Source organism: Strongylocentrotus purpuratus, unplaced genomic scaffold (genome assembly GCF_000002235.5).
Source record: "Strongylocentrotus purpuratus isolate Spur 01 unplaced genomic scaffold, Spur_5.0 spur5_scaffold_5, whole genome shotgun sequence".
NCBI lineage: Eukaryota > Metazoa > Echinodermata > Echinoidea > Camarodonta > Strongylocentrotidae > Strongylocentrotus > Strongylocentrotus purpuratus.
This window is the reverse complement of record NW_022145611.1, coordinates 32,811,026-32,833,532: the sequence shown is the minus strand read 5'-3', so window position 1 is coordinate 32,833,532 and position 22,507 is coordinate 32,811,026. Positions and strand designations below refer to the sequence as shown.

The following is a 22,507-nucleotide window of genomic DNA, read 5'->3' as shown; positions in this document are numbered from 1 at the left end:
ATCAGATGTAATTTGCACCAGCAACAAGTATTAACAATAGTTAGCATTACTGCACTCACAGTATTGGGTGAATCGAGTACATTTCCCTTAGGGTCAAGTCCCTCATGAATTGCTCATCAATATCCAACCTCTAGATTAAATGGAATGTCCCTGTACGGTTGGCTGCTATAAAGGAGAGCGCATATCCAGCCACAGAAATTGCCTGTTCTCCCTATAACTTCATTAACATTTCCGCCTGTCTACTGCGACACATGACCCCACAGCTCTCTCCATCATCTGGCTTTTGAAGTCGGTCGGGAGATTCTATTTCTGCATCTAGCTACCGCAGTGTGCCTGCTCGAAGGCTTTTGTGATATTTGCTTAGCACATAGCATTTGATGCAGATGGACCACTATCTGTGATTCTCCAATGCACCTTTTCTTTCCTGTGACAATGAAAATCAACGGTGACGTTTAAAAGGTAGACTGGTGTTCTAATGAGATGTGATGATTTGATTTGGAGTTACTGTTTGTGCAGTGTAGTACATGTCTGTCATCAAGGGTGAAGCCATTGGAAGATGACCAGAGATGAGCTGAACATGTCTGTTATGTAATTGACTATGCTGATTGTTTGTTCATCTCCTCTTCATGATCCTAATTGCTTACAGTGCAGGGTTCTACATGATTGCAGCTGTTTGCTTTGTCTAATGATCATCGAAGCTTGCAAAATTTGGCTTGGATCATCTCTTTGTTAAAAAGTTATATACCGTTTTTACGGATTTTGTCTATTTTCCTTTACCAGATTATCAAAAAAACATTAGATTATGATAGAAGGTGAACCTATTCTTTAAGATGATTTTAAAATCTTACTTACATGTACAAATTCATATTTTACAGCAACAATTACATGTACATTGTATACATGTACTATGCATTTTCTATAAAGAAAGTAAACTAATACTATCACATATGAATACAGTTTGCAAAAATCTTCTATGAAATATTCAGGTATTTAGTTCTACATTTTTATTTATTTATTTTGCTGAATCTACACATAGACAGAATATATACATCATTCGTTTAGATTACCGGTATGTCACTCATTAGAATCAATTTTGATGGTGATTACAACTATAGCATTGTTTTTTCATTGATGCACGACTTTACAATGTAATGTGTACAACAACATAAAATAGCCAAACACATTGTTATTGCTGGTACGCTAGTTTTGTACTGCTAACATTTAATTTAAAAGGGGTCACATATAAACAGATATATTTGTACCTTCTTAGATAAAGTTTGTAGAAGATAACTTAAGAAACATCATGTTTGGTTTGTATTATCAAATAATCTACCGTTAGCTAATTGTTTTTGAATAAGGCAATTATAGGATAATAATAGCGGTTCCTTGCATAGTGCTCTTGTCTGTCAAACTTGACACTCCTGACGCTCCACTATTATTACCCTGGTTTTAGCATGGCTGCCATTATGGCGCTCCAGCATTTCAAGGAATTAATTCTTACTGGATAGTGGGGTACAAATTTACCTCACATACCTGTAGGTCGAGTGTGGCAAATGTAGATAATGTCTTGCCAAAGGACATTAGTGCCGCGGCGGGTCTAGAACCAAGTGATCCACAGTCCGGTGACTAATTATTGACCACGACACCTCTACACGATAGTCCTGTAGTCTTTCTATTACAAAGCCTATGTAGTGTTTGCTACATGTAACACCTCCAATTATATTTTATTGCTGAAATATTCATTTTTGTACTTTCTCTTTGGAAATATTTTGAGTAATACTGGTAGTCTGGTACAGCGTTTATGTACATGTAGCTTATTGTCTGTTTATACATAGCAAATGCTGTATAGCATGGATGATTTCATACATGTAGAACTTCGTAACATAGTAATACTCTCTGTTCGTTGACAAGTTACATGTAGTTCACGTTTACAAAATTACATACCGGTAAACATTGAAATGAGGAAATACAGGATATCAATGATCCAAATAGTAATGTCCTGTCTGTGTTTGTATTTCGGCAAGAAAGTAGACAGGAGTTTTAGTTGTGAGTGAGCTCTAGAAACTGAAAAAATAAATTGAAAAGAACATGAACTACACTGTACATGTATCATGTTTCTGTTGTACAGGGATATTTGATGGTAGTACTTACTATGTACATGATGCATATTTTATTGCAATCGGAGCCTTCAACATCTTGCATAAAGTTGATTTAACGCAACTCCAAAAATGAATTATAACTCAATGATATGTACATGTGCATGATACATGTAGGAGGCAACACAGGCAATCATACACTGTACATGTATTTAGATGTACCATACACAAGCCTATGTTTTCAAACTCACTTGTTATTCATTGATTTCACTGATCGAGAGTTGTTTTCTTCATGTATGTATTGTTATTATAAAAGGCAAAGAGTAAATTAAACATTTCTTGATTAGTGTTCGTAACTGGGCAATGCCAGATGGTGTCGATCTGGTCATTATGGTTTGTTGTTCATGTACATTTCATTCTTTCTGATCAAACTTAATAGACCAACTAGCACCTGTGCACCTACAATGTTATTCAAGCGAGATGTAATGACTCTGTTGTCAGTACGGTATTCTGATGTATTACTCAATAACATATATGGAACAAAAATATCTTTGACTTACCGTTAGCCTACTGAAATAATGCAGAAATATATCAATTTTTTTACTATTTCCATAATTTGTTCAGGTTTGCTGTGAACATATGTGTTATTGAGCCATGTTTGAAAATTAAAAACGGAGAAGTGTATCAGCCAGTCTCGAGACAGTCTCATGAAACTTGAGCTTATGTACATGCATGTACAGGTACATGTACATATTTATCTTAGTATCTATAGACAATCATTTATAGTTGTGTTGATAATACTATTTCGAGAATTTAACACCAATTAATTTCTTCAATGTAACCAAATTCAGTTCTTTGTGAAGTGCCTCGATTCCAATCAACAAATTATTTAAGTGACCTGTTATGAATAACTGTATCTCAATAGTCAAAATGCAAATTCCATACATTAGAGCTCTGTTGCAAGGTACATGTAGGACAAACATTATGGCTTGCCCTATACTTCTTACATATATATATATATATATATATATAATATATGCAATTTGCATTCTGACTATTGAAATACAATTATTTGTAACAGGTGAATGAAATAATTTGTATGAGGCACTTCACAAACAGGTATAGCAAGTTGGAGAGAAAAAAATTATTGATAATTTTTTGAACTCTTTTTTTAATTTTTTTTTATCTCAACAGAATTTGAAGGGAAGGCAATCCACCTCACATACAAAGATAAATTGAAGCTAGTTGCATTTACCAAGCAGGTTACCATCGGAAAATTAGATCAATCAAAGTTACCTCCCCCTGGATATCTAGATGTTGTTGGCAATGATAGGAGGTAATGTATTTAATGTAATAATTTAATGTGTTTACCACATTTGTTGCTTTTCATGTAGTCTGTAGCTTCATGTATCGTGTTGAAATTACATTTTCTCTCAATATTTGTACTTTTCAGTAAAATCAAATCGGCTTCTTTCTAAACAACATATTTCATAGCACAATGCAAAGGTATAATATGCAAAATAGATACTTTACATGTAACATAATTAATATTGGTTAATCTGAGAACATAAATATTTACAGTTTTCTTAGACTATTTCCAGAAAATTTCTTATATCTCGTCTGTAGTTGAGGGAGTATTTGTAGTAATTATTTGAAATAGAATAAGAAATTGGTTGTTTTTATTCCCGTCTCAATTACTGTGACCATTCGTACCATCTTTTATTACCATATTCATCATCTCACCCATCATTACTGTTTAAATACTATGATGCTGACTATCAATCAAATCAGTATCTTCTCTATCAACATCAACATCATCATGATCATTAACATTATTACCATCATAGTAATTATCACCTTCCTCATCATTATTTCCATTGCTTATTATCATTTCATCCTTCTCTACATAACATGTTGCTCATCACATCATAGTTTCCAATCATGTGCTCGCATCCATTGATCCCTGTTGATCTCCCAGAGTCTGAAACGACGTTTAGAACAGGAGAGTAGATAGCCAGGGTGCTTATGCAAACATCCAACGTAGACTTAATGAAAATGTGATAGGCCTGTGGCACGTTGAATTAATATAAAGCAAGTGATCACTTTACAGTCTTAGAAATGAAAAAAAAGTATGGGGGTTTAAGATGTTGGATGAAGCCAGCCCTCCATTATCCTTCTTTACACATGGTATTTACAAATGTCAAGCATTAAAGATAAAGTTGAGTTCTGGTCATGCAATTGCATTGGGAAAGGAACAGTGTGGAATCGATCAGAAAAAGTTTAGCATTTAAAGTATTGGTGTGTACTGCAAGGTTCTGGAATCATCAAAATGATAAGAAATTTGGCCCAGTCTTGGTAAAAAGTAACAAGCAGTGTACACAGAAAGATGTAATAGGACTACATAAACATGGATCCGGGCTAACTCGGACCCGAGACAACTCGGCCCAGCTGCAAAAACGGTCAGTCTGTTGTCATGTTACCCTAGCCCTAACCCCAACTCTAACCCTAACCCTTACCCTAACCCTAAACCTTACCCTAAACGTGCAAAAACTAACCATTTTTGCAGCGGGGTCCGAGTCCCCGGGTCCAAGTTAGCCCGAATCAATAAAAATGTGGCATAAAAAAGTCATATTTAGAATATGAAGGCATTTGAAGAACCATGCATTTCAGGGAACATTTTTTTTTCTGATATTCTTCCACACTTGCATAATAACAATGAAAATGCTTGCAAACTATTTTTCACCTCTCCCTATAACTCAACCTTCTCTTTAAAGATGAATTTATCGATCTATATATATCTCTGTTTGCAAGCTTAGAAAATCCATTTGCAGTGAAGTATTGAATGTCTGTTTGACATATCATTAAATATTTCTGTTCAGGTAGAGGTTTTTCTTGCATCAAGAAGCATTTCTAGAATGATTGACATCATTTGTCAAATGTAGGTTTTATTTTTTTCATTAATTGTTATAAACATTTTAATTTTGATCTGAAAGGCAAGAAGACTGTGTCTTTTACATTAATAATTCAAGTATTTATGTATTACACCAAATAAAAGTGAAATACTTCTATACATGAATTTATATTTAAACACTGTCTTACTGATTTATGATATTGCTGTCCATCAAAATATTATACTTGTCAATATTTGATTCATGAACACTTTACTCAGGCTTTGATAAGAAACCATGATACATAATTCAGTAAAATATAGTCTGCATTGAATATATATGGCTACGTGATTTTGAAAATTATGCTACTTCGTTAGAAAAGAAGTCTTAGATTGAGTTGAGCTGGGATTGAATGCAGACTTTAACAATCCCATCAAAAGGTCATTCCTGATATTTAATTGTTAGATCTATCTTCATTTTTTATTCCAGACTTTCTATTGAAAGGTTGTCATCCAAGCTCTGATAAAGCTCAGATGCAGCCACTATAGAAGAAAAAAATTGTGTAGAGTTGTTTACTATATATATAGCAGTTTCTTGGTGTAGATTGATGATAGGGGGAAAGAATTTTGCTTACCTATGGAATTGCATTACTTCACCTGTCAACATGAAATCATATATCCTGAGTAAATCACACCCTCAGGGAAAGATTTTAAAGGGCGATTCCAAACCTTGTAATAAGCTCATTTGTATGAAAGCAGAAAAATAAGAGAAACAGAATTGCAACAGATTGAAATAAATCAGACCAATAATAAGAAAGTTATTATTGTTTAAAATATGAGATCATTAAATCCAAGCAAATCTCAAATTGGCAGTTTGGTCCGTGGCTTTTGGCGTATTTGCTGAGAACTCTCCTGTTCGTCCTGTACAAAATTGTTATTAATTTCTGTTTTTCTCCTAAGTGATTTTTCCCTTAGGGCACATTAAAAATATATAATAGATAGCATATAAGTATAGGTCCTCTAAAAGAGAAAAGACCCTCCTGAGCCATACATTTTTGAAAAATTGAAATGTTATTCATTCTGTGTGTTGAAACAAATGGGAAAGTTGTTCGCCACTACATCACATATTATCAGATATTACAGATTCAGCCAATTTGAGTCCATACCTATAGCGATTACAAAGTTTTTCAAAATTTTACCAGTCTAGTCCTCTTATTTTGCTGCTTTCCTCTAGAGTAGTTTGGTATCAAGATTGGATTTCCCTTTAATTTAATCATTTTGACTGACTGATACATAGTTTCCAGCAGCTCTCATCAACTAATGTATCTAATCTTCCATTACATCTCAGTCCACTCCCTGCAGCACATTCCGTTAATAGTAATAATGTACTGAATTTATATCCCACAAGTCAATGTATCTTTCCTTACTGCCACCATTTGAATTATGTCTTTTTTAATTAAAATCTTTACTGATAGTCTCTCTGTGCTGATGTTTATAATAAAAAATTTTCTGTATTTAGAGCAATATTGTACAGTATTGTTAATTAATCAGTGAAATCACCTGATGATATTGTAATCTTTTCCTACAGCTGTAAGTTTTTTTGAGCTAGTAGTAGAATTATTTACGAAGCAACAACAATTCACTGAATTTTGTTTATTGATTTTATTTATTAATTAATCTATTTAAATTCCAGTCAACAAAACAAAACAAAAAATGTACAGAGACAAAGGAATCAGAAAATAGAATAGAAATACCATTGGCCAGTGCTTGAGGATAGCTAGAAGGCATGTTCTCCTTACTAGTTGGGGGTTTACAGACATATATGCAAACATTTACAAACTGAAGTGATAGAGCCATTTCATGAGTAAAATTTAAGAACAAGATAAATCTGTTTAGGACTTTATTTATGTTGTTTTCTCTCCCCCCCCCCCCCCCCCCCCCATGTAGAAAAGAATGGCAAGCTTTAGGGGATCTCAGTAAGGAGGATTGTATGCTACAGTTCTGTGAGCTGCTTGAGAGTCGATGCCCACAGCTACAGCCTTATATAGAAGCTCATCGGAGAGAAAAAGAAGAGCAAGAGAGAAAAAGGTAAATACTAGAATGATAAAACAGTGATGCAGTGGGCGGATGATGGGAGGGTATATTGGAAGAGATGTTCTTTCAATGTCGCTGCAGGAAAAGAAAATGCACTCACAAAAAAAAAAAAAAAAGTGGAGACTATAGTGTACCATAAATCTCTGTGTATAAGACACACTTTTTCCAGTCAATTTTTTTTCTCGAAAGTCAGGGTGCGTCTTATACACGGGTACAAAAAAAAAATTCCCCTCCCCCCCCCCAAAAAAGGTTGCGTCTTATACACAGAAATTTACGGTGTTTAAGATTATAAGTTATAAGTTATTTTTTTATATAAAAATAAACATAAATTAATCCTTCTTTGACATAATATGTAATTGGAATCTTACCATTTATGAATGAGACAGCTTAGCCATTTAACAATAAATGAGTGTCTGAAAGAAAAATTGCAAAAATGGGGCATTTGGCTTAGTCAAATGTTGATGAAAATGGAGGTATACTATGGCTCGTCCACCATCTTAGGTGGAAAGGAGAAGCATCTTGACCACGCTTGTCAAAACCATGCAGTCCTGAGACTACAGTTGACATTCACAGCTCAGTCCCCATTCTTTCTCATTTTTTTGTTTTCATTGTTGAACATGAAAGTCTTGCAGATGCACATTTGAATGGCTTCTTGCTTCATTTTTCCAATTTTCTTAATCAGACCTAACAGTTAAATGAATGTGTCCATCCAAACGTGAAGGTATGAAATTGATCCTAATTGATGTTGGTAGAGTATCAATTTTTCTTTAATCTAATATATATTTTATTATATATTATTGACATTTTAAATGGAAATTTTGAACAATAAAGATTGTCCACTTTTCTCTTTTTTTTTTAGCTGAGTGTGCATTTTCTTTTTCTCAGTTGGAAATTGAATGAGAACTTCAATTTGCCAATTCTTTCCCATCAGTACTGTAAGTAGGAGGCCAGCAGGGAAAAGGAAAGAATCTGGAATCTCAAGAATCAAATTATAGAAAGTTGTCCATGGGTGTGCCTTAGAATCAGGACATGATTGTCTCCGTTATCAGATTAAAAGTCTCATCACATATTACCTTCACTTCTTTAGATTCAGGTAGAATTTTGCATTGAAAGAACATTTTCGGGGGATCCTATATTTTGAAGTGCAGTACTGAGGAGCTGTGAGTGCTGAGAGTACTTAGGGCAAGGTACAATTCTTACGACTTGGTAGAAATATACGGTAGAGGGTCTTGCCAATGAAAAGTCAGTTGCAAAGAATGGGTACCCAATTCATGTGTGTATTTGATACAAACAGACTTTCGTACTCTCACTCAAGACATACATGTATAAGTTCCTAATTCAGGACTCTTTTATTAATCTTTAAGAAAATAATGAAATGTATATTGATTAGGCTGAATTGCTACAGGTCATTGACATTTTATTTGTAAAGTCTGATAACTGGAATACCCGGATTATGAACCAATGCTGTTTATTATAAGTACAATCATTAATGTATCACTATTTTCTAACATATTGTAATCAGAAGTAGTATGCGCATGTATTAAAGTCAATTTGACTTCAAATACCTCTGTAATCTTGATAAATAGTATAGTATTAATGACTGCTTTGTAACCTTCCCGAGAGCGTATAAAAACAACTATTTCTCGAATATTAAAGCAGTCATTAATACTTTTATATGCCGAAAACAAAAGAGTCAACTAATGACACCACCTTGGCCTTTCTCTAGTTTATCTGCACGGTTGTTTTTTATGAGTGTATCTTTGAGAGTAGACTAGATCTAGATTGTAGTCTAAGCAAGATATTTTTACAATTTTGGAGGTGGGCCGGCCCTGTGGGAAATATGGAGAAGAACCTGCGCTTTCATATGACACCTCCCTTATTGAGTATCACCTTCAGGATCACAGCAGATAAAGGTTTGAATCTCGAATTGAAAAAAAAAACTTGACTTTTTTTGCATGGTCGCTCAATGCACGTAGACTGCATAGAGACTGCATTGCGCGCAATCTCTATGGGAAGAATTTCAGCACACAACATCGGGTGCGCGATCAGACACCCTGACTACTAGACCCTAGATCTATTTTCGTCTACGTCTATGCTGGTACTCCATTTTCAGCAACTAAACGAACATGTTTATGGATAATTTCACGTACCATTTTTGTTCTTGCTGTCAGCGAGTCTTGCATTTGATAAGTTGAAATCTTGGGAGAGTTTCTTTAGACATTTTTGTCTTGTTTGGAATTGTCTTGTCTTGTATGAAAATACCGACCAATTCTTTGCACACGTACGGTATCCGCAATCGCTCAAACCATTTTTTAACATGTAAACCTATGGGTATTTTACCAAGACTGAACTATTTTCCCAGTAACCATGGTTACTGGGATTTTAGAACTATTTTTTTGAACTATTACATGGGTTTGGAATTTTACCGGGAATTTTACAGGAATAATTAAAGTTTATGAATGCAATTTCGACCAATCAGATGGCTGGATTTCTTAAGTGAGGTATATAAAGTAAGATATGACATAGGAAATTACTATAAATCTGTTAATAGTTTATCTATAATCAAATCCTATAGTTGATGAAATGATTTCACTTTAATTCCAAAATACATGAATTTTGGGAGTATACTTTTTTTTTCCTGCATTTAAAATTTTATCAAGTTTTTCAGCAAGCCACATGCAAACTAGATGACTGACATGAGCGCTATACAAGAACCCACTATTATTATTATTATTATTATTAACGTTAATGTTCATGTACCTGGGTGTATATTATATCTCATTTACAATCCTTCTGCACAAATTTTTCAAATTATTTTTCTAATAAGATATATTGAATTATAGTGATTGGTTTCTTGGTAATTTCCTGATTTGAAGGGTTTGTGTTGTGTGGGTGCTTCCTATGAAGACGTTGATAGTTGCTTGGGATGCGTACGATTGAATCCCCTGGTTTGAGTTTCATCTCCATCTTCCTCCAGTCATAAACCTCTCCCTTAGGGGCCCACCAAGGAGACTAGAGTGTCTGATAACACTCAAAAGGCATCAGGCTGAGGAAAAGAAAATATTTCTCCATCTCGTTTAGTGAAGTCTTGAATACCGGTATCACTAATTTCAGTAATTGAACTTGTTTGTGCAAAGACATGCATTGTAATTATGGAATACATGATGGGCCAGGAGATTACAAGGTGCAATATGATACTTGGAAAAATAAGAAAAAACAGAACGAGGTTCAATATGCATGAAATGAAAGAATATTATATGCGGTTAAACCAAAGTGTATTAAAAGAAATGTGGTTATTGCATGAAGATGAACATATGGATGATAAAAGGATGGAGCAGGTAAAATTTAATCAAATTGTAAAATGATTGTATATTTGAGTTCACAAATGAATTTAATCAAGACTGCATATTGAAAGCAAAAATGCCACAAGGAATGTCCTATATGATAATTTACTTCATCTATTTATATTCCAATTTTCATCTGCAAGTGTTTATTAATGCTGTGTGTAAATTGTTCATATTATCTTCAAATAGGATAGAAGAGGAAGAGAGAAGAAAGCGTGAGGAAGAAGAGAGAGAACAAGAAAGGTTAGAAGAAGAAAGACTGAGGAAAGAAGAAGAAGCAAGGCAAGCAGAAAGACTAAGGGAAGAACAACAAAGGTTTGTATGATCCTATCAATAAAGGGATTGGGTATCTTTGCCTCAGATTCTAAACAAAATCGAAATCGAAATTTCACAAAATGCTTTTAACATTTTTTATTACACTACAGTCTGTTAGGGAAAATGAGTATGGTAAAAACCGGTCACTCAAAGATTTTTACTTTTTTGAGGCACTTCATGATCATATTGAAGCACAATTTTTTTAGGGCTTCAATATTACGTCATATCACAGACACTGATAACACGTAGGGTCATACATCTCAGATTTGTAAAACTGCAAACATTGCTAAATGATACCTTTAAGAACATTCTTGATCATTGAATAAGAATCCGTTATGCACAAATATTCCCATATATTTATCTACTTTCTCATATTGTTATTTATCCAAAGGAAGAAATTGAATAAAAAGGAATACATTTTTTTCAGTTGCAGAAATATTTTTGAGGGAAATACACACACAGTCAGAACACAGATCATTTTCGACTGCTTTATTTTCTTTTTTTTTCTCCAGAAGAAGCATTTATTTTTCAGAGTAAAGAAATCATCTACAAAACAGAAGGTCTTCCCCAACATATTCAAGAATCCACACCTTTCAAATTATGAAGCACACATAGAAAATGGAGGATATGAAATTGAAATAATAATGATAATATTAGATATTTATATAGCGCCCATATCCACCATGCAAGGTGCTCCAGGCGCTCAAATTTTACCCCGGCTCAGCTAGGCTACCGATTTGGGCGCTCACGGCATTCAAGGAATTCTTTCCTATTGTTTTGTATATTGCTTCATGTATGTGACATTGATATGGCAGACCTGTACTGATAGATTTTACATTTTGATGATCATTCATGTCATTATTTAGTAATGAGTTCCACTGCTACCTAGCTTGTTATTTATTTATTGAGTAGCTAGCTCTCTTAATACCAGACAAAGATTTACTTCCCTATTAAATACAGAGTGCTCAGTATTGGTGAAAGTCATGAATTGGATGAAAGTCTTTGTCTTTTGTGTGGTATCTCTGCTGCCTGAGACCACGGCAGGAAATCCTGACTTGATCCTATTGACTACCTCTAAACCACTGAACAGATCTTATTTATGGATCCAGACGGACAAATGGGTTCCTTCACCATTCACAGACTGAGTGTTCCCTTTCAGATAGACGTGAATAGAAGATGAAATGTACTAACCTGTGTATTACAAGCTCAAGATTATTGGGGGAAATGGGAAGATGAGGGGGGGGGGGGGGGGGGGGGGGGGAGAGGGGCTAAGTAAAGAAAACCTCCTCATGAAATTCACAATTTCTTGAAAGCCAACATTCTGGTCCATTATAATAGGTTTCTGTTGGTGAGGTTTCATAGTTTTATATGTGTTCAATCCTCATAGGTATAATACCAAAAATAGTAATTTTTTTTTTTTTACATTCTTGCACTTGAACTAATCGCATCGCAGAATTGTGAATGAGTCCTTTTTCTTAACATCAGAATTGAATGCATTATGAAATAACATGATTTACTGTGATAGAGACATATTCAATATTGATTTTGAATTTATAAATGCCATGTATGCTCAGGCACCTTGCTTTAAGTACTGGTACTCACTGCAAAGCTGTATTCTTCCTTTAAGCATATTAATGACACTCGTCTTTTTGCTATTTTCCATTTTAATGGTACTTTGAGTCTATGTATAAGTTATGTAGCATAATGCACATGAGCAGCCAGCAGCAAATCTTGTGTACGGTATGTTTAAAAGGGCAACTGCATGCGTACTCCAGAACATAAGGGCATTGTTCAAAACAGAACTTATAGTACTAAGCCAGTGGGAGATAGAGAACTACTAAATAAACACGATGATAGGTATCCGTAATCTGTCATCCGCTAGGTATTATTATAAAAGAATAAGCCTTTGAAGAAAAGAAAAACTTACTATAAAACCAAACACTTTCTTTATGGTCCATTGATTTTGTAGGATGAAACTTTTGCATTATTTACAAACCCTGTCGGAAGAGAAAAATGAAATAGACAAATTTTATATCAATGGAAAGCTTATAATCCCTAGATTACAATAATATCAGTTATAAGCCATGTTAGCATCTGTCAGAGGAGTAACAAGTCTCTGAAAATTCAAAACCTAAAGCTTTGAAAGTTGTCGACCTAAAAACTAGCTATCGATTTGATGACATCGAATATGTGGAGTACACATATTCACAATGACTTTGGCGTTCAACATTAAGGGATAGAGCAATGTCGATCTGGCGCTGCTCAGTGGCTGCCGGGCTCACGATCAATTGGGCAAAAAGAATTTCCGTTTCGGTTTAATAAAATTTGGAGTGGAGTATTAGGCTATTATTATTATTATTATTATTATTATTATTAATTAAGCATGGCTCATCGCCTCAGCTACATGTATATAGGCGAGTCAATCGGGTCCACATGTTATGTCGTCAGGGTAACTTCAGCAAGTTTGACCCCTGTTGACCAGTAATTTGGAGGGGTGCAGAAAATTAATTTTTAATTTGTTTGTGAAACTGAGTGAAAGGGAAAGTATTTATCATTTCTATATGTTTGTATTCTACGTTCATTCAGCTTTCCATTGATATAAAGTTGTAATTTCATTGGATAGGGTCTTTAAGACTAAGAAAAGCTTGATGAATGCACTTTAGTAAATGAAAGATATGATCTGTAAGTAACAGTAAGCAGGGACTCATTTCCAAAGTAGACAGTGTGGAGTGAGGGTTGCTCTTTGAGATGAGCTCTGCCTCTGGAGAAAGGGAGTGCAAGGGGGAAGAGGGATTGAAGATCACCTGATTGTACCATGTATGATCCACATAGAAAAAACAACAACACTCAAATAAATTTCCCGGTTCATATGGGACAAACACATATACACGTACATGTAAATTTGCCTGAATAAATTTGTACATTCATAAAGTGAAATCTATTTGTGTACCGGTAGTTCGACAAGGTTTTAAAATATATATATACCCCAGAGTGTGTATTTACATTCCAGTGCCATATGCAGTAGTTCTCATTATATCCCTTGCATGTTGTAGTATCAGTACATGTGTAGTACCGAGGAGATTCATGTTGGTAGTACAGCATTTTGTTTTTCTTCAGCTGATTGTACAATGTATATTTTCCATGTCGGTTCTCAATTGTTTACAAATAGGCAATTATTGACTTGCTAGAACCTAGTAAATGCATTCAGTCTATCAGATCAATAAAGAACATATCAAACTGGTCTATGCATGATGTACATGAAGTTATGGTTAGTAAAAGCATGAGTGTTTATTGTTGAATTCTTTCTCATTTCTATAAATTAGGTTACAGTTTAAAGAGTCTGTATATCAACAGCTAGAACCCCAGCTACGTCCTTTAGCTGTAGAGCAATACCCACATAATCCACAGCAGGTAAGTTTTAATTTGAGTTATTATTTTGTCTTCTGTAGTACCGGGTATCCTTTTAACTGTCATACATGTAAGTTTCAATCTAATTTAAGGTAATTTATTTGTTTGTATTCCCTGCAGGCATTAATCAATAATTTCTGCCAGTTCCCATTAAAACCAAAGTTCAACATTTTCAGAGGAGGGCCCCTGGCAATAATGAAACTACATTTTGAAAGAAACTTGTTGAAAAACATTCTGAATTTTTTTGGGCTGTAATGGCGTAGTAATTGTAATGAGCTTGCAAAACATTTCTTCATAATTGCAGTTGCTCAACATGTGCAAGTAGACACATTGGACTGTGTGTTCTGTTCAATTACCTTGATCAAGGTTATTCCTCGTCCTTTTGTGCTGTACCTCTCAGCTTTTAGTCGTATTTTGCATCACATTCATTTGCAGATATCATATTTTTGTATTCTTGTTTACTCCATGTCAATTCTATTGGATTGCTTAAAGGGATTTGGTAACATTGTTCAGATGAGAGAAAATGGTGCTAAGGTAGTTACTTCAATGCCAGATGTACAATTAAAGATAATATGAAAGTCTGAGTGAAAACCGGACCATTATTAATGATATAAACTGATCTGATTCAATTTTGGGTGAATGTAAATCCCCACGAAGCAATGAATTGGCTCTATATGTACCATTCCAAACTTTTAAAGTTGATACTCTAAGACAATCCCAAATACTGAGATAATTACATAAATAGAAAGCTTTTAACCCCCATAATAACACCAAATGGTGTCCACCCGACAAAACAAGTTTAGAATAATGAATTTATTCGAGTAAACTCTACCAAAATATCTAAGTCTGAAACCCGGAAGTGCACGTAGAGTCGGGCCTCTATCCGTGACGTCACGAACGGGAGTCATATGGGCTCAGTGAGAGTGAATGGCAGTGATATCCCTACGTAAATGCTATCCTGTCAGAGCTTAGATTTGTTGTTATTAAGGAGTATATTTGATGGATTTTCTGTTTTCATTTGAATGAAGAATAACGAAGCAACATTTTCCAGTCGCTGATTTCTTTTTCCTCATATTCACCTATTTGGTAGAGATTTAAGACGAGTTTACTGCTTAGGAATTAAAGTTAAATCGTGCACTTATGAATAGGCGGATGCATTATATTGTCATCAGATGTACATGAGCAGTTTTGTAAAACGAATAGGTCTAGAACTATGATAGTACTTATCATAGATGTGTGTGACTGCGATAAAAAGGATACAGTACCAGTTAAACATTTTATGTTGTACTATATCAAACTTGAACGAGATCATGCAAGCGCGCTTCCAATATTTTGGCGAGTGATGCGGCTCTTGCATGAACGTTCGTGGAGCGAGCAGAATCGGGAGGTAAGACCAAGCCGCTGCTCTAGGCGCTACTTGCTTGTGATGGAACGTACGTGCGCTATTATGTTTATCGGCAATTGCAAGAGAATGAAAGCGACGTTGCCAGCTAAGAAAAACAACTAACAAAGACTTGCTCCTGACTACCGGTGTCAGAATTGGTAGATGAAGGATGTTCAGGGCCAAGGAAGGCGAAAGACATGGGAAAAAGGAAGAAGAAACCCGATCGGGAGATCGCTGTAGTGTATGGTAATGAACTGTGCATGGGTAGACAGCTGATCACTCCGTGCCTGGGCCGATTTCAACACCAAAACAAAAATTACATGGTGAAAATATCGACTAATAGCACATCGTTGGCATGTATATGTCATAATTTTTAAAAGGGGAATTGATATTAATACTATGAAGTACTAGGGGAAGGTAAAGAATTGTACATAGAATTATGATTTATTAGACTTTTCAGCCGTTGAAACAAAAATATGCAGAAAATCGTATCACTCTGCACATGTTTGCTATGGAACATCCGGGTACGTGAATATACTCTCTCCCGGACGTGAGGTCATAAATAGTAGACCAGCGTCGTGACTGATTTTCTATGCAAAGAGAGGCGGATATTTTAGACATTTCAATTGAGGATTTCGAGTAGACAGAATTTTTTTGTGATATACTAAGTAATTGAAAAACTTTAAAATAACATTTACTTGCCGTAGGTAACAAATTAAGGGACATTTATTTGCTTAGAGTATCAACTTTAAGTGTTGAAAAAATTTTAAAGGCCTGTTTTATGTCTTATTTTCATGGAAAACATTTTTAATGATGCATACATGTACATTTAGTTGTTGTTACGTAAGAAACATTAGGGGAACCATGTCCGTCTTGTCCGTCTACTAAGTCTGAAATAAAAACGAGGGGGAAAAGGTGATTCCTTTTTACTATAGTATGGGGGAGGGGGGGATTTGCACCCTGGTAAAGGGTAAATGGTTGGTAGTGATGCAATTTATTTGTATGACCTGAGGGCATGTTATCTAGTGTAGCATCTAAATAGTTGTATAACCATGGAAACAGATTGTTTATGCAAGGATTGTACATGTAACATACATTGTTTGCTTTCTCAATATGAATATGTTGTATAAAGTTGACGTTTGACCAAATAATGATAAAAATTAATAATAATGAATCTTGATGTATATAGTGAAGTACTGTCTCTAAGCGCTTTACAGATATTAATATATTTGCTTTCCAATGGAAATTGTCCTTTAAAGTTTAATGTAAATATAACATTTTAGGGGGACAAGCATTCATTAAAAAATAATAATTTTGAGAGTTTTAGTAAACATGCTTCGCCACCCTTCCTTGGGAACAAAACTATTTGCGACATCCTTCTATGAGCAGGCGACAGTCAATATCCAGACTGAAGCGATCTCTAAATGAACGTCAAAAACACTTGATGCTTTGTCATACATACCCTATACCATAAAAGAATAGAAAATAAGAATTTAAAAAAATCTGAATTGCTATGGGTTAAAAGATACAAAAACACAGGATAACAGTATGCTTTAAAAAACCCAGTGAAAACAATATGTGAACAAGTATGGTAGTTCAGTGTACCGATACAATGTGGTTGATAGCAAAGATGTCCACAACGTGATTGGGGGTGTAGAATTCATTCAACTATGCCTTTATCAGAAACATGAACCAAACTGATATGCTATGCTTCAATAATTTGGACAAAATATATATAGACAGGCAACTTCTACATATTAATTTTATTGTATTTTTTCCATTAATCTTTTCTACTTCTTATACCCTACTTGCATGTTATTTTGTATATTTTATTGTATTTCTTCTTTTATTTCTCTTCGTCAGTGTTTTTGTCAGGAATATATTATGTAAAGATACTAATCTGGAAACTAAATAAGTGACTGTAGAATCGTGAATATAGAAGTAGTCTACCTAATAATGCAGGATTTGAATCAATGATTTCACTCTCCGTACAATATGAACGGCATGGCATCTTATTCTATATGGACAACAAAATCTGCCAAACATACTAGTATAACTTACTTCATGTAGTTACATAATAACAGAAATTAACACTTGCCATACCCATCAGTGTTTCTGTACATATTATGCACATATTGTTATTACAATAGTAATAGACCCCTTTGCACATGGAATGTAATGTATGCATTAATACATGCATCTTTATTGTATACATATATGTCTAATTACAGTTCATATTACCTTTTACAAAATTATGAATTATGATAAATCAATGAGACTACTCTACATTTTTGATCTAAATTTGTTTTTCAATTTTGTTTCATTTTATTGTTGCAGCAACAAGTTTTTCTACAACAACTTCAAGAGCACTATTACCAGCAGTACATGCAACAGATCCAAGAGGCACAAAACCAGCAACAACACAATCATATTGCTCCTTCATTAACCATGGAAAACCAAACAGGTAAGTAGAGAGTTTATTCTCAAGTGGAAAGCTGTAAATTGATCTTCTTCTTATTCAACTAAAATAGTCATTGTGCTTCTGTGAAGCTTTCTGCAAATTATTAATCTTTTATATATCACATATGTAATATGTTTTATTGTGATACAATTACTGTATTAAAGAGCACTATATGATAAATTGCAATTATTTAATGTATGCAGAAAAACATTAATGAATATGTTACAAGCATTTGATTTGCATACAGATTGTAATATTGTATTATTAATTTAAAGCCAGGAATGTACAGGTAGTGGTAATAATAATAATTATAGGCATTTCTATAGCGCCGTCTATCTAGAAATTCTATTCCGAGGCGCTATAATTATTACTCCGGCTTTAGCCTAGCTGGTACTTATAGGAAGCGATGTAATTTTCTGCCAAAATTCAGTGTTTATTTTTTCATAAAAAATGTACTTTATGTTACCATCCTGTTACTTCATTTCCCATTTCTTGCAGAGGGAGTGTCTCCACAAGATGGCACATCTCCTAACAAACTAGCACAAGATCTTAGTCACCTAGAGCTGGGTGGTGAAGGTGATACTGCTCCTCCCAATGGAGATATCAATAATATTCCCCTCAACAGTGATGGTGAGTGAAGCTTAGATTAATAGATACAAGGATACAAAGAGGATATAAATAAAGTTCAGCTAGACCAAATATATACATTGATCAATGGTATATAAGAAGGAGAAATCCTTGTAGTTCAGAAAGATGTAGTGTATAAAAATTAGATATATCTCTACTCACTTTATTCAGCATGTTTGTTTCATAGTACTTCATGGGTTTCTAATTCTGGTTATTTCCCTTTCTTACAAATTGTTACAAAATTGGTAGTATTCTTACTTGTTGCTCTTGTTATTGTTCAATGTATTGATATGTATCATAAGTATTTGCAAGGATTTTAGGGCTTTTTTGAGATAAGGAATTATAGAAACATCTTGTGAGAGAGGCATGAAACTAAAAGTGAACATGAAAATCTTTAAGGAGTCATCTGTGTGATTGAAACAAGAAGATATATTGATAACAATAAAAGAATGTGGATAGAATACATTTAAGTACCTGTATTAAGTACCTTAGATGAAATTATGTTTGACTATTGTTTACTTGCCTCCAATTTAGGTGCTTTTACATATGGTGAAAGTTGAACACTAAGCAAAACAACTACATAGGGATGAAAATGTCAAAGTTATTGAGGAAGATTTGATCGCTTTTGCTTTGTCCTGTTTACGAATTACAGAGGACCAATATCCAGTCATCTGCAAGGCATCATGCTGGACACGCAAGAACATCAAAGAGTTTAAGAAAGAGCTGGTATCAGAGAAGGAGTCTGTGATAAAGGTTGGGCATGGTGAGACAGTGACTGTACGTGTACCCACACACCAGGAGGGAAAGTATATCTTCTGGGAGTTTGCAACGGATAGCTATGATATCGGCTTCGGTCTCTACTTTGAATGGACGGAGGCAGAGAGTAACGCAATCAGCGTCCATGTTAGTGATTCCAGTGAGGATGAAGAAGAGTTTGAAGATGAAGAAGGAGGAGGCGGTAAGTAATATTTCTCATCTTTCAGGGTACTTAAGAGGTATGGGATAGTATAAAATATTGACTGATTTTAGAGGCATGTTTAAAAACCATTAATCCAACTCGACCTTGAAGCTGTAGTATGTTCCAAGATGAAGGGAGGGCATAGAATTTATCCATTAACCCAAGAATAAGTAGTCATTTTTTTTTACAGGGATACTTCCTGACCCAAGAACCATTGCGTTTGAGTTTGAGTAGAGTGAGTGTCTTACTATGTATCCAATGCAGTCCATAGATAACTTCATGGGTTATTATTACTTGGCTTTAGCTGGATTGCCATAAAAGGGCTTTCCAGTATGCAAGGATATCTTTCAGGATAGAGGACCCCCGATGGATGAGATCATTCCAATCTATAGACGAGACTGCCACCAGGAGGTGTACGCTGGAAGTCACAAGTACCCCGGCAGAGGAATCTATCTGCTCAAGGATATCTTTCATACCAAAGACCATTTACTTTAGCTGACCTTTAAGATTCAAACTGGGTCCATTTGATCCCTAATCCTTCATTTTCATCACTGTACTATGCAGGAAAGAGTGACATCGAGCGAGGAACGAAGGATAGAGGACCCCCGATGGATGAGATCATTCCAATCTATAGACGAGACTGCCACCAGGAGGTGTATGCTGGAAGTCACAAGTATCCTGGCAGAGGAATCTATCTGCTCAAGTTTGACAACTCCTACTCCCTCTTCAGATCCAAAACACTCTACTATCGGGTGTATTACACCAGAGATACCCAACCCGGTAGGACGCCCCCAGACGCCGTAGAAACCTAGATAACACCCAGGCTAAACACATATGTGATATGCTGGTAATGTGTATATGATTATAACCTGTGCCACTCTTGTACACACTGTTCTGTATTGAATCATACCCGCATTGCATTGGCCTCGAGTACCTGGTGCATTGTCCCTAATATCTGCCATATGTTGCTGTTTATGTATGTGGAGCACTAATTTGAATGAGGAATAAACAGAAATGTTCGTGTATGGGTTACATTAGATTAAAGGAAGTGTCATTCATTTGAAATCTCAAATTGAAAGCTGGAAGTCATGTTCCTCGTAGCTATTTAGTTACAAGTATTTGCTCAAGTCTGGGTTCAAGAATTACTATATTTTGAAGCTAATTGCGGAGAAGAGCTGCCAAAATATACCTTCAATTAGATTTTGAAACCATAAATTTGCGAATCAAACAGAAATATGTAATTCGTTCTCAATACATACATGTAGATAGGACTGTAGAGATATATGATATAACATCTTATTAAAACAAAATTATTGGATCTTCAAATTTGCAGACAAGGGGAAAATAGTTGTTACTAACAAAAAATGTAACTCCCTTCCCAGCTCTATCTCTCTCTCTCTCTCTCTCTCACATACGACATGTGTGGATACGTGGGTGGGTGAGTGAGGTTTCAGGCTACAGCTGTTCTGATATTTGTGTAAATATATAGCCCCCAAGAAAGCGAAGAAGCCAGTAAAGAAAACGACTGAGAATGATGCTACCTTAATTTAAAAGAGCTCTAATATGCAGTGGCTTGCAGATTTCAAGAGAAAGTCAGAGCACTCATTTTGACTCATTGCAACATTTCTGGTGCAGTTTGAAGAGATATATAGAGTTATATTCTCTTTGCAGCTATTCCTGCTACATGTATTTACAACTATGATAACATGCAACGGGAGAGAGGAGTGTCTTCAATTCAGATAAAATAGTTGGGAAAAGGAGACGATATACTGAAAATTATATAGATATATATTTATATTTTGACTGTTGTTGATGTTGAATTTTATGTGAGCTTATGGTTTGAGACAAGAGGATAAAAGTGATGTAAAAAGTAACACAAATATGTTAACCTTTCAACTTCAAAGGAATCTATTCTGGCATTGGTTTGTGAAAATGTCATTACATCTCAAAACTAATCTTTAACAAGCAAAATGTCTGCTACAGAAAAAAAAGGGGGAAAATTTATAAGAAGAGGCTTTCAGATATTTGTTTGTGTTCCATTGTGATCATTAAACACAATAAAATTATGGCTTGGCTGTGATGATTCTAAATCTGAGAGTAGCTAACTTTACCAGAGCCTTTTAATATACAAATCAACATTACCAACAGATACCAAGAATGGTAGAAATCAGGAGCATGAAGGAAAAGAAGGGAGATTAATTCTTTACTTCATATATTGAGTGATAAAATTCATATATATACATCACAATGATCAGAGTAATCACTTTCTTTTAGAATTCATACTGAAATAGATATCAATTAGTATTTGAGGCAAACGGATATACCAATCCACTTTTTGCTCAATATCAGTTATGTTGGTATAATTGAAGGCACATGCCTTTGCTTTATAGCTGCAATTACATGTATACCAGTATCCAACAGTTTGTATTCTACAATGTAGTAATCACCCCGTATGCACAGAAGTTTTGTTTGTTTTTGTTTGTCAGGCAAATTCCTTTTATATTGTTGTTGTTTTGTGTTTTTAAAACAGAAGAACACATAAAATCTGAATCTGGTTACTTTTGCTATCAAAGGAAAATGTAAAGAGTTTCATGAGTGAAATTGATGAGAAAAGGTTAAAACCTTAAAGTAATTCCTTATAACTGTTTATAACTATTCCTGTTTGCTGGTATGTGAGCCAAATGGATGGAACTGAATATGACAGGACACACAAAAAGTATTGCAGTGTTTGGTTATGGGTTTATAACCTAAAACAGGCAGAGGGGAGAAAACGTACATGAAATGAAATCTTGTTATTGTGTACACACCGTTGGTGCTTACCCAATTATGGTCTACATGTATGCTACATGTACGACATAATATGGTATAGGTCTTCATCGATAGTAGAATGCTCAGTGTCTATAAATATGAACCTCTATTTATTGCACTTGCTC

At 34.8% G+C, this 22,507-nt stretch overlaps 1 protein-coding gene across 1 annotated transcript; it reads left to right on the top strand.

Moving 5' to 3' along the window:
- The first annotated feature begins 228 nt into the window (after positions 1-228).
- Positions 229-20,979, top strand: LOC100893681 (Golgi resident protein GCP60). Its single transcript, XM_011666605.2, has 9 exons — positions 229-459; positions 3,291-3,432; positions 6,931-7,071; positions 10,611-10,736; positions 14,060-14,147; positions 17,866-17,992; positions 18,488-18,619; positions 19,269-19,574; positions 20,139-20,979. The coding sequence occupies exons 3-9, from the start codon at positions 6,974-6,976 to the stop codon at positions 20,384-20,386; spliced, it is 1,125 nt and encodes a 374-aa protein (XP_011664907.2). The 5' UTR covers positions 229-459; positions 3,291-3,432; positions 6,931-6,973; the 3' UTR covers positions 20,387-20,979.
- The last annotated feature ends 1,528 nt before the right edge of the window (positions 20,980-22,507 follow it).